The following is a 19,148-nucleotide window of genomic DNA, read 5'->3' on the forward strand; positions in this document are numbered from 1 at the left end:
AAGGGCCAATATTAATCAGATATGTGGTTTATAATTGCTTGTAATTGAGACAAAGTAAAGATCTGTTGAGTATTTTAACAGAAAATTGTTTGATCGTGTTGAATTTTAAAAAAAACCAATATAAATATATATATATATACACACATACACACGCACATATACACAATATGTTGTATATATTAGTGTTGTTTGAGAGTCTAGTGGTCTCGCTGCATTTTTATAATTCAACATGATCAAACAATTTAATGTTAAAATACTCAGATGTATACTTCATCCCAATTAAAAAACGGCATATATGATTAATATTTGTTTGATCACATTTATGAATTAAAAAGATTTATTCAAAAGAAAAAGCTAAACATTATTTTACCTAAATAAGCAAAACATCTCGAATAATTAAACAATAAAATAACTAAATACTCAGACATGAGGTGCATTTACTAATTCCTGGAAGTGAATAAAATAGTAAACAAGTGCACAACGAAGCATTGAAAACAGAGATAAAGGTAAATGTTTTATTTGTCATCAGCTGGCAGGAGGAACGTGTTTCTTGCGGTTGCATCTTTCAGTGAAAGTCCTCCACGTGTTCTTCAGGGCAACTCGGGCCATGAGCAAGGTGATGGTGAAGTTACGTCGGTACCATTCCCTGGAGAAGGAGGTTCAAGCCATGGATTCAGTACGACTTAAATATAAAATACAGTTTAATAAAAGAAGTTTAGCTCATTTTACTGTTTATAGTATTTAATTAAATTGAGGTAAACGGTAAAAAGGTGAGGGAGCAAGGAAGGAGGCAGGGGAAAGAGATGAAGGAGAGGAGACATGTACAAAGGTGAGGGAGCAGGGAAGGAGGCAGGGGAAAGAGATGAAGGAGAGGAGACATGTACAAAGGTGAAGGAGGCAGGGGAAAGAGATGAAGGAGAGGAGACATGTACAAAGGTGAGGGAGCAGGGAAGGAGGCAGGGGAAAGAGATGAAGGAGAGGAGACATGTACAAAGGTGAAGGAGGCAGGGGAAAGAGATGAAGGAGAGGAGACATGTACAAAGGTGAGGGAGCAGGGAAGGAGGCAGGGGAAAGAGATGAAGGAGAGGAGACATGTACAAAGGTGAAGGAGGCAGGGGAAAGAGATGAAGGAGAGGAGACATGTACAAAGGTGAGGGAGCAGGGAAGGAGGCAGGGGAAAGAGATGAAGGAGAGGAGACATGTACAAAGGTGAGGGAGCAGGGAAGGAGGCAGGGGAAAGAGATGAAGGAGAGGAGACATGTACAAAGGTGAGGGAGCAAGGAAGGAGGCAGGGGAAAGAGATGAAGGAGAGGAGACATGTACAAAGGTAAGGAGGCAGGGGAAAGAGATGAAGGAGAGGAGACATGTACAAAGGTGAGGGAGCAAGGAAGGAGGCGGGGGAAAGAGATGAAGGAGAGGAGACATGTACAAAGGTGAGGGAGCAGGGGAAAGAGATGAAGGAGAGGAGACATGTACAAAGGTGAGGGAGCAGGGAAGGAGGCAGGGGAAAGAGATGAAGGAGAGGAGACATGTACAAAGGTGAGGGAGCAGGGAAGGAGGCAGGGGAAAGAGATGAAGGAGAGGAGACATGTACAAAGGTGAGGGAGCAAGGAAGGAGGCAGGGGAAAGAGATGAAGGAGAGGAGACATGTACAAAGGTGAGGGAGCAGGGAAGGAGGCAGGGGAAAGAGATGAAGGAGAGGAGACATGTACAAAGGTGAGGGAGCAAGGAAGGAGGCAGGGGAAAGAGATGAAGGAGAGGAGACATGTACAAAGGTAAGGAGGCAGGGGAAAGAGATGAAGGAGAGGAGACATGTACAAAGGTGAGGGAGCAAGGAAGGAGGCAGGGGAAAGAGATGAAGGAGAGGAGACATGTACAAAGGTGAGGGAGCAGGGAAGGAGGCAGGGGAAAGAGATGAAGGAGAGGAGACATGTACAAAGGTGAGGAAGCAAGGAAGGAGGCAGGGGAAAGAGATGAAGGAGAGGAGACATGTACAAAGGTGAGGGAGCAGGGAAGGAGGCAGGGGAAAGAGATGAAGGAGAGGAGACATGTACAAAGGTGAGGGAGGCAGGGGAAAGAGATGAAGGAGAGGAGACATGTACAAAGGTGAGGGAGGCAGGGGAAAGAGATGAAGGAGAGGAGACATGTACAAAGGTGAAGGAGGCAGGGGAAAGAGATGAAGGAGAGGAGACATGTACAAAGGTGAGGGAGCAGGGAAGGAGGCAGGGGAAAGAGATGAAGGAGAGGAGACATGTACAAAGGTGAGGGAGCAAGGAAGGAGGCAGGGGAAAGAGATGAAGGAGAGGAGACATGTACAAAGGTGAGGGAGCAGGGAAGGAGGCAGGGGAAAGAGATGAAGGAGAGGAGACATGTACAAAGGTGAGGGAGCAAGGAAGGAGGCAGGGGAAAGAGATGAAGGAGAGGAGACATGTACAAAAGGTGAGGGGGCAAGGAAGGAGGCAGGGGAAAGAGATGAAGGAGAGGAGACATGTACAAAGGTGAGGGAGCAGGGAAGGAGGCAGGGGAAAGAGATGAAGGAGAGGAGACATGTACAAAGGTGAGGGAGCAGGGAAGGAGGCAGGGGAAAGAGATGAAGGAGAGGAGACATGTACAAAGGTGAGGGAGCAAGGAAGGAGGCAGGGGAAAGAGATGAAGGAGAGGAGACATGTACAAAGGTAAGGAGGCAGGGGAAAGAGATGAAGGAGAGGAGACATGTACAAAGGTGAGGGAGCAAGGAAGGAGGCAGGGGAAAGAGATGAAGGAGAGGAGACATGTACAAAGGTAAGGAGGCAGGGGAAAGAGATGAAGGAGAGGAGACATGTACAAAGGTGAGGGAGCAGGGAAGGAGGCAGGGGAAAGAGATGAAGGAGAGGAGACATGTACAAAGGTGAGGGAGCAGGGAAGGAGGCAGGAGAACAAGATGAAGGAGAGGAGACATGCATTTTACTGTATTTAACATAAGGTTTGACGTTCACTTATTTTAACAACAGGAATAAAAGTAAAGAGTTTAAATAGAAATAAAACCTCGACTCACTTGTTATAATCTGCATGTCGCGTCCGGTTCGTGTCCAGAAAGCTTTTGTAAAACACCGACATTTCTTCACTGTTCAGGGTCCGCCGGCGCCCTGAGGGGGGAGGAGTCAAGGGACAGAGGAGACACCTTCATATTCTCATTAGGACACATTTATTTCTTAAATCACCAGATGTTACACAAATATATTATATTCTGGAGGAAGGGAGGAAAGAAAGAGAGGGGGAATGGAACAAGGAAAGGACAGAGGGAAGGAGATGAGGGAGAAGGAGAGGAGACAGAAGGTGGGGAAAGGAAAGGGAGGTGGGAGAGAAAACAGGCTGAGAAAGTAAGGATAGAATGGAGCAAGGGAGGAAACTAGGAAGGACGGGAGGGATTGAAGGAAGGAGTGAGGAAAGGAGGTGAGGAGTAAGGAGGAAGAGGCATGTGAAGAGGGAGGAGGGGGAGAAAAGAGGAGTAGGTAAAAAGGTGAGGAAGGAAGGGAGGACAGAGGAAAAGAGACTGAACAGGGGAAGGAAAGGTGAGGAGGAAGGAGGGGAAAGGAGGAGGAGAAGATACAGGTGAGAAGGTGAGAAGGAAAGGAATGAAGGACAGAGGGAAAATAAAGATCAAGACCCCTTTTTCAGACTTCAGCATTTAAATCGTCAGTTTGTTTTTTTGGTGTCTGTTTGATCGTATTGGATAAATCCAATCTAATAATAATAATAATAACAACAACAACAACAACAACGTGATCTTCGATACGCAGCACAGCTGCACGTCCTCACCGTTCTCGTTGCGCTCCGTCAAGCCTTTTACGCTCAGTTGAGAAGAGATGAACATTTCCTTTTCCTGCAGAGAGCATGAATATATATTTATTATTGTTTATTTAAACACAAACAAGCCAAGAGTCAACACACTGAGTCAAACACAGACAGAAGGATTATAAAATAAATAAATCAGACAGGGTCGGTCTAAACAAGTGACAACAATTAAACAAACAAATACACGCAATGTAAATATTGCCCTTTCCTTTAATTATATTTTTTTTTAACCAGTCACGGATGTCTATTTATTATGTCGTTGCTTACAATAAATATTAATACTTTTTATAATTAAATAAAATAAATACATTCCTGTAAAATAAAATATCTTCTTTGTTAAAAACTATCAAAACTAAAGTTATTTAATTCGTCATTATGTTTAACCCGACTTGTTTACTTTTCTTTTTATTGACGCCTTTTGTTGTGCAGCGCTGCCCTCTGGTGGTCAAAGCAGGAACTGACCTGCTGAACACAAGAGCTCAGCATGCAGAGGACGCTTTAACTTGATCGGAAAGGATAAGAAAAGGAGGTGAAGGAAGAAGAGAGGAAGGACAGAGAGAAGGAGAGGAGATAGAAGGAGGGAATGGAGGAGGTGAAGAAGAAGAAGAGGTGATGATTCCATTTCCCTAATGTTCCGCATATGAGGTCTATAACTAGTCTTTGTCTTGTACGTCATCCTGATGGACTGGAGCTGTTTTTTCCCCGTTAACATTGAATGCATCACTTGTGAGCAGCAGAAGATGACGCCACCTGGCTGAAGCTGATGTTCTGCCGGGTCCAGAAGTCGTGGTTCCAGTCCTCGGTGTCCTGCCTCAGGCGTCTCAGGCGCCCCTCCAGCTCGGACTCCTTCTGGGGGACTCGGTAGACCACCGGCCGCATGTTGGAGAGCCGGTTCGGTGGACCGACCCAGTCGTGGGTTTCACTGGCCGCTGGTCTGGAGGGAGACCTCTGCTTGGAACAAGGACCGATTAGACGCTAGGCTGCATTGCCTGCTACATTATCAGCTACATTGTATCATTGGCTACATTGTATTGTTGGCTACATTGCCTGCTACATTGTATCATCGGCTACATTGTATTATTGGCTACATTGTATTGTTGGCTACATTGCCTGCTACATTGCATCATCGGCTACATTGTATTATTGGCTACATTATTGGCTACATTGTATTATTGGCTACATTGTATCATCGGTTACATGATCTGCGACATTGTCTGCTACATTGGATTATGAGCTACATTGTCTGCTACTTGTATCATCGGCTACATTGTCGGCTACATTGTATCGTCGGCTACATTGTATCATTGGCTGCATTGCTTGCTACATTGCATCATCGGCGACATTGTATTATTGGCTACATTGTATTGTTGCCTACACTGCCTGCTACATTATCGGCTACATTGTATCATCGGCCACATTGTATTATCAGCTACATTGCATCATCGGCTACATTGTAATATCGGCTACATTATTGGCTACATTATCAGCTACATTGTATTATTGGCTACATTGTATCATCGGCTACATTGTCGGCTACATTGTATCATCAGCTACATTGTCGGCTACATTGTATCATCAGCTACATTGTCGGCTACATTGTATAAATCGGCTACATTGTATCGTCGGCTACATTGTATCATCGGCTACATTGCATTATTGGCTACATTATTGGCTACATTGTATCGTCGGCTACATTGCATCATTGGCTGCATTGCCTGCTACATTGCATCATCGGCTGCATTGTATTATTGGCTACATTGTATAATCGGCTACATTGTATCGTCGGCTACATTGTATCATCGGCTACATTGCATTATTGGCTACATTGTATCATCGGCTACATTGTATAATCGCCTACATTGTATCGTCGGCTACATTGTATCGGCTAAATTATTGGCTACATTGTATCATCGGCTACATTGCATTATTGGCTACATTGTATAATCGCCTACATTGTATCGGCGGCTACATTGTATCGGCGGCTACATTGTATCATCGGCTACATTGCATTATTGGCTACATTGTATAATCGCCTACATTGTATCGTCGGCTACATTGTATCGTCGGCTACCTTGTTGGCTACATTGTATCATCGGCTACATTGTATCATCAGCTACCTTGTTGGCTACATTGTATCATCAGCTACATTGTATCATCAGCTACCTTGTTGGCTACATTGTATCATCAGCTACATTGTCGGCTACATTGTATCATCAGCTACATTGTATCATCGGCTACCTTGTTGGCTACATTGTATCATCGGCTACCTTGTTGGCTACATTGTATCATCGGCTACATTGTATCATCAGCTACCTTGTTGGCTACATTGTATCATCAGCTACATTGTATCATCAGCTACCTTGTTGGCTACATTGTATCATCAGCTACATTGTCGGCTACATTGTATCATCAGCTACATTGTATCATCGGCTACCTTGTTGGCTACATTGTATCATCAGCTACCTTGTTGGCTACATTGTATCATCGGCTACATTGTATCATCAGCTACCTTGTTGGCTACATTGTATCATCAGCTACATTGCCTGCTGATTGCCTTCCTTAAATACTACTACTGTACTGGTATCATGGTTCAGTGGTGTGAGCCTCCAATTAGAAATGTAGGAAGTATTTGTGGTGGAAAGTATATTTACACTGAAGTACAAGTTTGAGGTACTTGCATTTGTGTATTTCCATTGTATGCAACATTTTAGACAAATACCGTACTTTTTTTACTCTTAACACTTATTTGACACTTCCGCTACTAGATCTAAATGATTAATAATCACAAATATAATATATGTATATATAATATAATAAAACACGCATCAACATTTTACTGCACAATAAGTACTTATTGAAATACGTGTATTTGCATATTAATGTCCGGACCTTTGGTTTTTGGTGATGCTGGGTTGCCAGGTTGGAGCTGCACTTCCGCACATTCAGCGCCGTGTACCTGAACGCGGCCGCGCTCTTTGACGCCATCTTTGACCGACTGTTGTTTCGGGGCAGCGGCACCGACGGCCGCGCGGGGTCTCCTGACGGTTCTGTTGTCCTACTTCACGGACTTCATGTCGGTGCCCTTCTGAGAGCAGCAGCCGCCGGGTCACGTGACTCCCCCGACGAAAACAGGGGCTCGAAAGAGACACCGGTGCAGCTCGGAGGCGGGGTTTACTCCCGAACGATTTACTTCTTCTTCTTATTTATTATTTACTATTATATACACTACTATTATATACACTATACTACTATATATATTTGTATATATTATATATATATATTCTTTTTTATAATATTAAATTATTATTATTATTATTATATATATGAATCCCCGCCAAAATACTAATATAATAATAAATGCATTTAAAATCGTATTATTTATTATTTACTATTATATACACTACTATTATATACACTATACTACTATATATATTTGTATATATTATATATATATATTCTTTTTTATAATATTAAATTATTATTATTATTATTATTATTATATATGAATCCCCGCCAAAATACTAATATAATAATAAATGCATTTAAAATCGTACTCAAGTAAAAGTACACAAGTATTCAAATCTAAATCTACTTAAAATACCAACAAACACAAAACTCAAGTAAAAGTACAAAAGCATTAGCATAGAAATATACTTAAAATCTTATTATTATATTCATATGTAAACATCGTAGATAAAACAACAATATTTTATTTTGGGTGAGTGTAATACCCGCCCTTGCCGCTGCGATCAAACGGCACGTCCCCGCTCACTAAATGGAGCGCACTACATTATCGGTCGTTGGACAACCAAAACTTGCGCTCCGTTAAAAGAAATATAGTTAATAAGTAAATCACCGGCAAAATGACGTCTGTACGCAGTTCATTCCACGTCGATGTGAATTCACGACACGATAACTAAACGTCCGCGAACGTCTCGCAACCGTGGAGCGAAACAAACGCCGGTGAAACGGTTTGTATTCATCCGCCAACCGGCGGAGGAGAACTCCGCGCTAGTTCGCTCGTGCGAGCCGCCGGAAAGTAACTCCTCGAAGGTAGCTAGGTAGGCTAATGTTTAGTTAGCTTTAATCGGGGGAGAGGTGCGCACTTTTCCCCGAGACCTTTCAGATGGCTGTGCGCTGGTTATGCAGGTGAGTAGGAACCCCCCGCGCGGGCGGCGTTTTGTACATTTAACACCCGACAAAGCTGTCGTTATGTGGGCCCAAAAGGTGGGGCCCGAGTCAGGTGATCAGCTGGAGCGCAACGCGTCGACGCGGACGGACAATGGCGCTCACGCGCGGGGGACGGGGCGCGTTACCGGAGCCAAAAGAGGCTTTTTAAATAGTTTTTATTCAACGTGTTCAGTGAGAAACGCATCGGTGAAGGAGGGGAGGGGCGGGGCTGACGGGAGGTGCTGAGGCTGAGCGGAGCATCGTTTGGTGGAGGAGGTGGCGTGTGTGTGTGTGTGTGTGTGTGCGTGTGTGTGTGTGTGTGTGCGTGTGTATGTGTGTGTGTGTGTGTGTGTGTGTGTGTGTGTGTGGAGAAAACGTTGGTTCGGCTCCCCAACCGGAAGCCAGTTGGCTCCACGACCCGCGCCGCTGGAAACAAGACCCCCGTGAACATGTGCGCGAATGTGTTCGGAGTTTTGAAAAGGTGAGATGCGCGTGCGTGCGCGCGTGCACGCGACAGCCAGATTCTTCGAGGCGTGTTGCCTGTGTGTGCGTGCAGGAGGACACGCGCGCACAGTCTTAGCAACACGTATGACTGCGTGACGTTGGCATGGTGACATAATGCGCAAACGGGAGCGTGTGTCGGGCTCGTCAAGCAGCACCTGCATGCTGTGAGTCACGGCAGGATTCTTACTAGCAAAGCTATTCTTAGCTCCAGCAGCCCTCTTTCCTTGTAACGTCTCCTTGGTGGAGCAAACCCAGGCAGGAGGTGCTCATCCTGGTCCAGACCCGCCTGTCAGTCATCCTGCGTCCCGCCCCCTCTTCTGGAATGTGCTTCAGGGATCTCCCATAACGTGACCGTCTCTTCCAATAAGTGTTATTGATGCCGTCGCATGTCGTTGGGCTCCGTGCTCGTGAGCACGGGCGCCTCGACTGATCCGGACCGCCCTGCTCCCTGATGGGGATCGGGCCCCCGGGCTCCACAGAGGGCCCCTCTGTGTGAAGTGACTGTTATTAACGAGCTCAGGAACCTCCATTTATCATCCAGTCCAGGATTTATGTGTGTGTGCTGTCATGTATGTTGTGTAGTGTGTGATGTCATGTATGTTGTGTAGTGTGTGATGTCATGTATGTTGTGTAGTGTGTGATGTCATGTATGTTGTGTAGTGTGTGTGTGTGTGATGTCATGTATGTTGTGTAGTGTGTGATGTCATGTATGTTGTGTAGTGTGTGTGTGTGTGATGTCATGTATGTTGTGTAGTGTGTGTGTGTGTGATGTCATGTATGGTGTGTAGTGTGTGATGTCATGTATGTTGTGTAGTGTGTGTGTGTGATGTCATATATGTTGTGTAGTGTGTGTGTGTGTGATGTCATGTATGTTGTGTAGTGTGTGTGTGTGATGTCATGTATGTTGTGTTGTGTGTGTGTGTGTGTGTGTGTGTGTGATGTCGTGTGTGTGTGATGTCATGTATGTTGTGTAGTGTGTGTGTGTGATGTCATATATGTTGTGTAGTGTGTGTGTGTGTGTGATGTCATATATGTTGTGTAGTGTGTGTAATGTCATGTATGTTGTGTAGTGTGTGTGTGTGTGTAATGTCATGTATGTTGTGTAGTGTGTGTGTGTGTGTGTGTGATGTCATGTATGTTGTGTAGTACGCTGCAGACGGGTTGGGGTGTGGAGGGGGGGAGGTCTGAGAGGTAGGGAGGGGGGAGGGGCCAGGTGTTTAGGGCTTAAGTCTGGAGGTCATGAGGTCATGGAGGAGAACTTCAGGGAGGTCCAGAGCTGTGCAATGTTCCTGAGATGAAAGAAGGCAGTTTTGGTGATGTGGTTGTCGTGGGGTACAAAGAGAGGGTGGGGTCGAGGATGATACCGAGGTTGCGGACCTGGGTGGAGGGGGTGACGATGGAGCCATCAATAACGAGAGAGACGGTCTGGGCTGAGCGGGTAAGGGAGTTGGGGCCGATGATGAGTAGTTAAGATTTATTGCAGTTGAGTTTGAGAAAGTTCTGTTGCATCCATGATTTTATATCAGTGAGACGGGTAGTGAGAGTGGAGTGGGAGACTGAGGTCATGGTCTTGGAGGAGAAGTAAAGTTGGGTATCGTCAGCGTAACAATGGAAGTCGAGACCATGACGACTGATGATTTGTCCAAGAGGAAGGATGCAAATGATGAAGAGGAGGGGACCGAGCACAGAACCCTGGGGGACACCGTGGGTGACTGGGGAGGTTGAGGATGTTGTTTATGTTGTTTATGGCAATGAATTGATGTCGGTCTGAAAGATGAGGTGAACCAGGAAAGGGCAGAGCCAGTTATGCCAAGAACTGGAGACGTGAGAGGAGGATGGAGTGGTTGATGGTGTCGAAGGCGGCACTGAGGTCAAGGAGGATGAGGACGGTGAGTCAGCAGAGAGAACTATGGCATTTGTGATTTCCAGTAGGGTTTCTGTGCTTTTTGGAACGGAAGCCGGATTGGAAGGGTTCATAGAGATTATGGAGATTGAGGTGGGACTTGAGTTGTTATTGTGACATAGAAACAATATCAAAACGTTTTAAAGAGCTGATCGTAAACAGGAAAGCGGTCGTGTGTTGAAAAGTGCCGTAAAACCCCAAAACGGGCTGCATACGTCGGCATATCCCACCTGTCTTGTTTCATTCGGAGCTATAATTCAGAAAACCCAAACGGAATATGACTGATTGTTCTGACTCTCCCTTCATGCTTCCGTCTCCTCTAGCCTGTTTGGGAAGCCCTTTGATGGTGGGAAGAGGATGGACCATGGCGTCCCACAGCAGCAGCAGCATCACCACCCAACGGAGCAGCAGCAGCAGCCGTACCACCCGCAGCACCCCGCCATGATGCGGCTGTACGAGGTCCACAAGGAGGTGACGTCTCTGGGGCCCCAGGTGTGCAACTTCAGCGGCCTGCAGGACGACCGCGACTACAAGCGCCTGGAGCGCGAGCTGACACGGCTGCTGCTGGACGTGGACCAGGTGGACACGGAGGGCAAGCCGGAGCTGCAGGGGGCGCGCAAGAGAGCGGCGCAGGAGGTGGAGGGCCTCCTGCGCTACCTGGAGGAGAACGCCACCCACCCGTCCCGCGGCGCCATCGAGGAGCTGAGCGACGAGGCGCGGCAGCTGGTGGACGACCGCGTGGTGGCGCCCCAGCGGTCCGGCGGCACGGCCGAGATAAACGACGAGCTGGTGGAGGCCCTGCAGGTGATCGTGCTGAAGCTCACCCAGGTCAAGACCGAGGGGCGGGTGCCGCTCCGCAAGGCGCGCTACCGGGCGCTCACGCGGCTGTGCGCCGTGCAGGCCGTGGTCGAGGGCCGCACGCCGCAGCAGACTCTCTCCCTGCCGCTGCCGGGCGACACCCACGAGGCCGTGCACCGCATCAACCAGGTGATGGTTAAGGTGAGCGTGGCGCGCGGCCACCTGGTGGCGCTGCTGATGGGTCTGAGCGGCAGGGACAGCTGCGCCCACCTGTCGCGCCTCCTGACGGAGATGCAGGCGGAGCTGGACGCCCTGGACGTTTCCGGCAACGCGGCGATCAGAAACTACAGGAAGCAGGTCGTGGAGGAGATCAACGGGCTGCTGAAACATCTGGACCTGGAGGGGGAGGGCGAGGACACGCGCAGGTAGGCTTCACTCGTAGTGTTTTCATTTGTGATTTATCTCGTTGTTTCAGCTCTAAAGAAGATGTTGGATTAGAAGAAATCCAACTTTCCAAACAGGAAGTGCCACGGAAACATTTCTCTTCTATGAATGCAGATGTTATTGTGCGTCACCGGAGCCTGGGTGGCACACCGGAGGAGGATTGTGTTGAATTTTGATTTGAATCATGCTGCACGGTCACCAGAGAAGCACCGATACTATAATAATAATAATAATAATACGCCTACCTAGTACTCTGCTATGTAGAAGTACCACTCACATGTTGGTCTTTGTGCTGCCAAGCTTTGGGATTCTGTTATGGGTTTAAAAATCAGTATGAAAATCTTAATGAAGAGAAAATATATTAAAATGTTTATTTTATTGCCGATATTAGAGGAAGTTTACTGCACATTTCCAGCTCCTTCAAATATCGAAAAGCTGACCAAAAAAAAAAGAGTTAAAAGGGAACAAAGAGTTAGTTTCTGAAGGACTTCTGTGTGTGACACGTCTCTTCAGTTGAGATCGCCGCTACGAGCATCACACGCCGGAATATTCGGTTGAATTGCATTGTGGGTAAAGTAGGCTCCAGGTGTTGAAATGAAATTAAAAAAAGAATACCATATTTCTGGTTCTGCTGCATCGATTTTAATCCCCAAAAGTGTCCTCCATCATGAGTGATGCATTCAGAAAGAAAACCCACAAAATGAGTTATTTTGAGTTAAATAGATCTCATGCATCAATATAATTTCTTATCCGTCATATGTTGATGTGGTCAAATGTCCATGTTGTGGTTGAAGCACCACTCGGGCCTGATCCGGTGTCTGTCTCTTCAGGTACGACCTGGCCCAGAACAACTCCATCCGAGAGATCGAGGCGGTGCGAGCTCACGTGTCCCACCTGCGAGAGGGCGTCCTGCGGCACTGCGTGACGGGCGACCTGAGCTTCAGGCCCAAAGCCGAGCTGCAGAGCCTCCTGACTCACCTGGACCAGGTGGACACGGCCAAGAACCCGTGCATCCGAGAGGCCCGGCGCCGCGCCGTGGTGGAGGTCCAGGCCATCATCACCTTCCTGGACCTCCGCGAGGCCCTGACGCGCCGCCAGCCGGGCCCCGCCGAGCTCCCGGCGCACCGGGCCGTGTGGCTGGTCCTCGGGAGCCTCTCGGACCTCCAGGCCCAGGCGCTGGCCTTCGACGGCAAGCGGGTCGACAAGAGCTACATCCTGCTGGAGGAGCTGCTCACCAAACAGCTGCTGACGCTGGACGCCGTGGACCCGCAGGGCGACGACACCACCAAGATGGCGCGGAAGCAGGCGGTGAAGTTCGCCCAGAACATTCTCAACTACCTGGACATGAAGACGGACGAGTGGGAGTACTGAAGCTCTCCAGGAGGACCGGCGCCGCGGAGGCCGTGTGTAAATAATCAAAAACCCAAACTGGTACGTTATCATTCCACGGGCTGTAGATATGGACTCAAATCCCCAGAATGCACTGCAGCAGCGCCTTTTCTTTCGTCTCTCTTCGTGGTAGTTGTGGCCGACCCGGCTGAGAAGAACACGGAACTCCTTTTGGGAAACTTTGAGCGTTTTTAAAGATTGTTTAAATCTCCCGTGTGTGTGTGTGTGTGTGTATGCGCTTGTGTGTGTGTGTGTGTGTGTGTGTGTGTTCGCGCTTGTGTGTGTGTGCGCGCTTGTGTGTGTGTGTGTGTGTGTGCTTGTGTACGTGTGTGTGTTTGCGCTTGTGTGTGTGTGTGTGTGTGTGCTTGTGTACGTGTGTGTGTTCGCGCTTGTGTGTGTGTGTGCATGCTTGTGTCAGTGTGTGTGTGTGCTTGTGTACGTGTGTGTGCGCGCGTGTGTGTGCGCGTGTGTGTGTGTCTGTCTGCCGTGTTTAGTGCGCGTGTGGTTGTTTGGGGTGTGTGTGTGTGTGTGTGTGTCTGTGTGTGGTTGTTGAACCCTGCGGCCAAAGCCCTGTAATCATGCCTGTAAAGTGGGCGTGTCCTCCAGACTATTGATATTGATAAAGTGGGCGTGTCCTCCAGACTATTGATATTGATAAAGTGGGCGTGTTCTCCAGACTATTGATATTGATAAAGTGGGCGTGTCCTCCAGACTATTGATATTGATAAAGTGGGCGTGTCCTCCAGACTATTGATATTGATAAAGTGGGCGTGTTCTCCAGACTATTGATATTGATAAAGTAGGCGTGTCCTCCAGACTATTGATAAAGTAGGCGTGTCCTCCAGACTATTGATAAAGTGGGCGTGCCCTCCCCCCCCCCTTGTTTGTTGTGACTTCCTGTGATCCACTCGCCTGTAAATGGATCAGGTTTTGTATTCAGAGACAGAAGAACAAGAACAAGAGGAGGAATCTTTTTGCTGCTGCTTTTATTTGCTTCTGAGTAAAGAAGTGTGACTGAGAGGAGGAGGGGGAGGGGGGGGAGGGGGGGGCTGGAAGAGAGAACCCCAAATATCTCGGTGCCTTTATTTTCACTCTTCCCGTTTGTGTAAAACGAGCTTCGTCGTCATCGAGAAGGAATTTGCACTTCTCGTCAGAAATTGAGGCTCTTTCAAAAATGTAAACAAACAAACAAACAAACAAACAAATGGACAGGTGGGGGCGAGCTGGTCAATAATCTGCGGCGCTGTCAAAACAAAAGAAGGAGTCACGTTGTGCTTTTCACGGCCTCGACGACGGGGGACGATCTCTGGCTCAACAACAACAACAACAACAAATTATTATTACTGATTCACTTCACAGCTCAATTATTACATTATTAAATTTAGTGCTCAGAGAAAGATGAATGTAAGAAAAGCTGTATTAATATATTTAGAATAGTACTCGAGTGTCTCCAGGTACTTTGAGTATTTACATTCCTCCTTTTACATTTAGGTCAATATTCAACTTTTTATTCCTCCTACATTTATATTATATTTTAATTTGCAGTCCCAGATTGTTAATATAACAATTATTATTATTTTAATGCCGAAAAACATTTGAATAATTTATCAAAGATTTTCCATTTAGAACATCAGCAGATTTATCTTTTAAAAGCCTCCGAGAGTCGAATACCGTAAAATAACGTTTCTCCACCCGGACGTCTTGGATACACACACACACACATGCACATGCACACACACACACATGCACATGCACACACGCACACATGCACACACATGCACATGCACACGCACACACACATGCACAGGCACACACACATGCACACGCACACAAACATGCACATGCACACACAGGTGTTGCGTCCCTGACTCCAGGTGTCATATCTCTGACTCCAGGTGTCATATATCTGACTCCAGGTGTCATATCTGACTCCAGGTGTCATATCTCTGACTCCAGGTGTCATATCTCTGACTCCAGGTGTCATATCTGACTCCAGGTGTCATATATCTGACTCCAGGTGTCATATATCTGACTCCAGGTGTCATATCTCTGACTCCAGGTGTCATATCTGACTCCAGGTGTCATATCTGACTCCAGGTGTCATATCTGACTCCAGGTGTCATATCCCTGACTCCAGGTGTCATATCTCTGACTCCAGGTGTCATATCTCTGACTCCAGGTGTCATATCTCTGACTCCAGGTGTCATATCCCTGACTCCAGGTGTCATATCCCTGACTCCAGGTGTCATATCCCTGACTCCAGGTGTCATATCTGACTCCAGGTGTCATATCTCTGACTCCAGGTGTCATATCTCTGACTCCAGGTGTCATATCCCTGACTCCAGGTGTCATATCTGACTCCAGGTGTCATATCTGACTCCAGGTGTCATCTCTGACTCCAGGTGTCATATCTCTGACTCCAGGTGTCATATCTCTGACTCCAGGTGTCATATCTCTGACTCCAGGTGTCATATCCCTGACTCCAGGTGTCATATCTCTGACTCCAGGTGTCATATCTCTGACTCCAGGTGTCATATCCCTGACTCCAGGTGTCATATCTCTGACTCCAGGTGTCATATCTCTGACTCCAGGTGTCATATCACTGACTCCAGGTGTCATATCTCTGACTCCAGGTGTCATATCTCTGACTCCAGGTGTCATATCCCTGACTCCAGGTGTCATATCCCTGACTCCAGGTGTCATATCTGACTCCAGGTGTCATATCTCTGACTCCAGGTGTCATATCTCTGACTCCAGGTGTCATATCCCTGACTCCAGGTGTCATATCTGACTCCAGGTGTCATATCTGACTCCAGGTGTCATCTCTGACTCCAGGTGTCATATCTCTGACTCCAGGTGTCATATCTCTGACTCCAGGTGTCATATCTCTGACTCCAGGTGTCATATCCCTGACTCCAGGTGTCATATCTCTGACTCCAGGTGTCATATCTCTGACTCCAGGTGTCATATCCCTGACTCCAGGTGTCATATCTCTGACTCCAGGTGTCATATCTCTGACTCCAGGTGTCATATCCCTGACTCCAGGTGTCATATCTCTGACTCCAGGTGTCATATCTCTGACTCCAGGTGTCATATCACTGACTCCAGGTGTCATATCTCTGACTCCAGGTGTCATATCTCTGACTCCAGGTGTCATATCTCTGACTCCAGGTGTCATATCTCTGACTCCAGGTGTCATATCTCTGACTCCAGGTGTCATATCTCTGACTCCAGGTGTCATATCTCTGACTCCAGGTGTCATATCTCTGACTCCAGGTGTCATATCCCTGACTCCAGGTGTCATATCTCTGACTCCAGGTGTCATATGTAGAATGTAGTCGTGGAGGAATCCTTCGTTTGTGTTCATTGGACCAGAGTTTTGACTTCAGAGTTCTGAGTGAATGCGTTTGACGGCCGGTTGCACCAGCTGACGCTTCAGTGGTGGAGAGAACAGCTGAGATACTTATGCACACCTCCGTTTAACCGTGTTCAACACTTTTATTTCACTACTTTTATTTATAACGGCTTCGGTAACGTTTCACTGGAAGATTTTAACGTACAATAAGTTTCTGAAATATGATCCGACAGATTAAATAGTATTCAGAGTGAATGAATGACCAACGACTGCATTGAAGTACAGCTTTCATATTTATATTCATGACAATGACCAAATAGTATCCCATAATATGCCAGGACACTGGGAGTGTCCACATTGAGTACTTTATCTTAGTTGCTAATAATGTACCGTTTACGTTTTACTGATTTTGAATGCAGAAGTTTTACTTGAAACTAGTATTTCTACACTGGTATTAATACTTTTACTTTAGTATATTATTTTAATACTTCTTCCACCACTGAATTAATCCTAAACCTCTTTTATATTGACAGATTTCCAAATTTCTTTTACAGTCAGATTAGCGGTCACCTCTTTTACAATCTTTATGCTAAGCTAAGTTAGCCGGCTGCTAACGGTAGCTTCCTATCTAACATGAAGACACCCGAGAGAGGCGTCTATCTTCTCGGCTAACCGTCGGCAAGAAGGCCAACAGGCATATTGTCCAAAATGTCAAACTATACTTAATTATAATGTTTTACTAACTTTTAGCTGGTGCAACATGGCGCTCCATCCAGCCGCCGGTCCCACGACGCAGGAAGAAGGTTGAAAAAGATGATTTAAGAAAGTAGAAAGCACCAGAAAGGAGACGCTCTTCCTTCCTGAGCTTTAGCAAAAAGTAGTTTTCTTTAAAGCGCACTCTTTTTTTTGTTACTGTTCCTGAGTCACTGTTGTCGATTGCTGCTTTGCCTTCCTTTCAAATGACAGAAAAGTGTTCTGCGGTGGGCAAATAAAAAGGTCATTGCATCCGTTTAGTTTTTCTGAAGTCGCCTTTACCTGCATTGATTGTGAGGCTTCTGCTGTTTCTTCAGACGCGCTTGTACACAAAAAATAATAAAAAGCACACAAGACTGAAAACAAACAAAAACAAGGTTGTGTGAATGCTCCATGGATGGTTGTGTTTTGAATTTGTATTCCCACTGCAAAATAAAGACGGCGTGTCTTGATCAGTGTTTTATGTTATTGTGTGTTTTTATTAATAAAATACATGCACACAACATCTGCTGCAGGAATCGAACCCGTGACCTCTACGGCAACGAGGTGCACCTTTACTCCATTTAACCATCGAGGGCTCACATTTATAAAGGTTAATAAACGTGTGCTGCGATGGAAGGTTCCAGAACAAGTGCAGCCTGGTGACCGTGAAGAATGGAAGTATGTTTTATATATTTAAAGTATTTTAGTATCTACATTGAAAACACACACAAAATAGAGCTATGAAAACAATTCAGAAAAAAAGATGTCAGTATTGAATTTCAGATTTTCACTGCGTGATTATCGTTTCCAAAATATTTATATATATATTTATATATATATAAATAAAAGTACAGCAAAGTAGCTAAAGCCATCAGATAATTAATTAATAATAAATACAATATTGTGGAGAGGAAGCAGAAAAATATGAGATTAAAATACTGAAGGAACATCAGATGATATCAGCACCTCAGGAGCACGTGTCGCTGTGACCTCTGACCTTCCCGTAGAGTCAGCCGTCACGTGGGACGTCCTGCCTCACATCCGGCCACCAGAGGGCGCCACGTGCTCGGCTCCGCAGGCCGGAAGCAGCAGCAGGGCGGAAAAAATGAGCTGCTCTGGGCGAGGCTCCAGTCTCACGCATACGCATGCGCACACGCATGCGCACACACGATGGACGGCTAAAACATTACAAAAATGTAAACAACCGTTTTTTCACCTGGCTTTATCCAATGTTCTGGAAAAGTAAAGAAGATTAGCACATATCTGATAAGACAATGACTCATTTGAATATTAAAGAAAACTTATAATCCTCTTAAAGTAAACAAATAAGTGGGGAGGTTTCAATTCTTGACCCCATTGACCTGTCGTGATTTAACCCTTCCATTGATTATGACGTCACATGAACATCGGTCATTATGGCCGCTCTCTAACCCGTGTATTAAGGGGAAGTCTCCGGTCTGGACCCCATCAGGGACACCTGTGCTGCTCCATGCAGGTGACACGCGGTCCACCACGATGGGAGCTTCTCAAGACACACCGTTAGAAATGTGACGACAACAATCAAACACGACAACAAGAATGTTTCAATCTGTCAACAAAACCCTTTTTAAGACCGGAGAGCCGCACGAGGAGGAAGACGTGCAGCGATGAGGAGGAGGAGCAGAGAAACGCATGAATCACGAGCCTGGAGATGAAAACTATGAATACACCGAGTGTGTGTGTGTGTGTGTGTGTGTGTGTGTGTGTGTCTGCTTTTCACTGAGTAAAAATAGCCATGCGAGAAGAGCGATGCAGGGAAAAATAGAGATGAAGGGAGGACATGGCGTGTGAGTGAGTGAGTGAGTGAGTGAGTGAGTGTGTGTGTGTGTGTGTGTGTGTGTGTGTGTGTGTGTGTGTGTGTGTGTGTGTGTGTGTGTGTGTGTGTGTGTGTGTGTGTGTGTGATCATGCAGAATGCAGCAGGGTCCCTGGAGCTGTGCAGCGCTGCAGAAACAGACCCGTTATGTAACCCAGAGCCT

General features: G+C 46.4%; 2 protein-coding genes across 6 annotated transcripts; one reads left to right on the forward strand and one right to left on the reverse strand.

The window, feature by feature from the left end:
- Nucleotides 1-493: 493 nt before the first annotated feature.
- Nucleotides 494-6,952, reverse strand: LOC117751213 (cytochrome c oxidase assembly factor 8). The gene is made up of 5 exons (XM_034562891.1): nucleotides 6,724-6,952; nucleotides 4,585-4,782; nucleotides 3,799-3,862; nucleotides 3,035-3,125; nucleotides 494-646 (listed from the first exon to the last, which is right to left on the reverse strand). Exons 1-5 carry the CDS (start codon nucleotides 6,817-6,819, stop codon nucleotides 526-528), a joined length of 570 nt encoding a protein of 189 aa, XP_034418782.1. The 5' UTR covers nucleotides 6,820-6,952; the 3' UTR covers nucleotides 494-525.
- Nucleotides 6,953-7,586: 634 nt separating this feature from the next.
- bag5 (BCL2 associated athanogene 5) lies at nucleotides 7,587-17,608 on the forward strand. Of its 5 annotated transcripts, none has more exons than XR_004611855.1 (4): nucleotides 7,812-7,983; nucleotides 10,735-11,634; nucleotides 12,484-13,084; nucleotides 17,148-17,608. XR_004611855.1 is itself a non-coding variant. In XM_034562847.1 (3 exons), the coding sequence occupies exons 2-3, from the start codon at nucleotides 10,769-10,771 to the stop codon at nucleotides 13,022-13,024; spliced, it is 1,407 nt and encodes a 468-aa protein (XP_034418738.1). In that variant the 5' UTR covers nucleotides 7,587-7,805; nucleotides 10,735-10,768; the 3' UTR covers nucleotides 13,025-13,348. The 5 variants fall into 5 exon arrangements, 3 of the variants coding, with proteins under 3 accessions (XP_034418738.1, XP_034418737.1, XP_034418736.1); XR_004611854.1 differs by lacking the exon at nucleotides 7,812-7,983 and adding an exon at nucleotides 7,990-8,485; XM_034562847.1 differs by lacking the exons at nucleotides 7,812-7,983; nucleotides 17,148-17,608 and adding an exon at nucleotides 7,587-7,805 and having other exon boundaries at nucleotides 12,484-13,348.
- Nucleotides 17,609-19,148: the final 1,540 nt, after the last annotated feature.

The sequence above is a fragment of the Cyclopterus lumpus genome, chromosome 22 (genome assembly GCF_009769545.1).
Source record: "Cyclopterus lumpus isolate fCycLum1 chromosome 22, fCycLum1.pri, whole genome shotgun sequence".
NCBI classification, from domain to species: domain Eukaryota; kingdom Metazoa; phylum Chordata; class Actinopteri; order Perciformes; family Cyclopteridae; genus Cyclopterus; species Cyclopterus lumpus.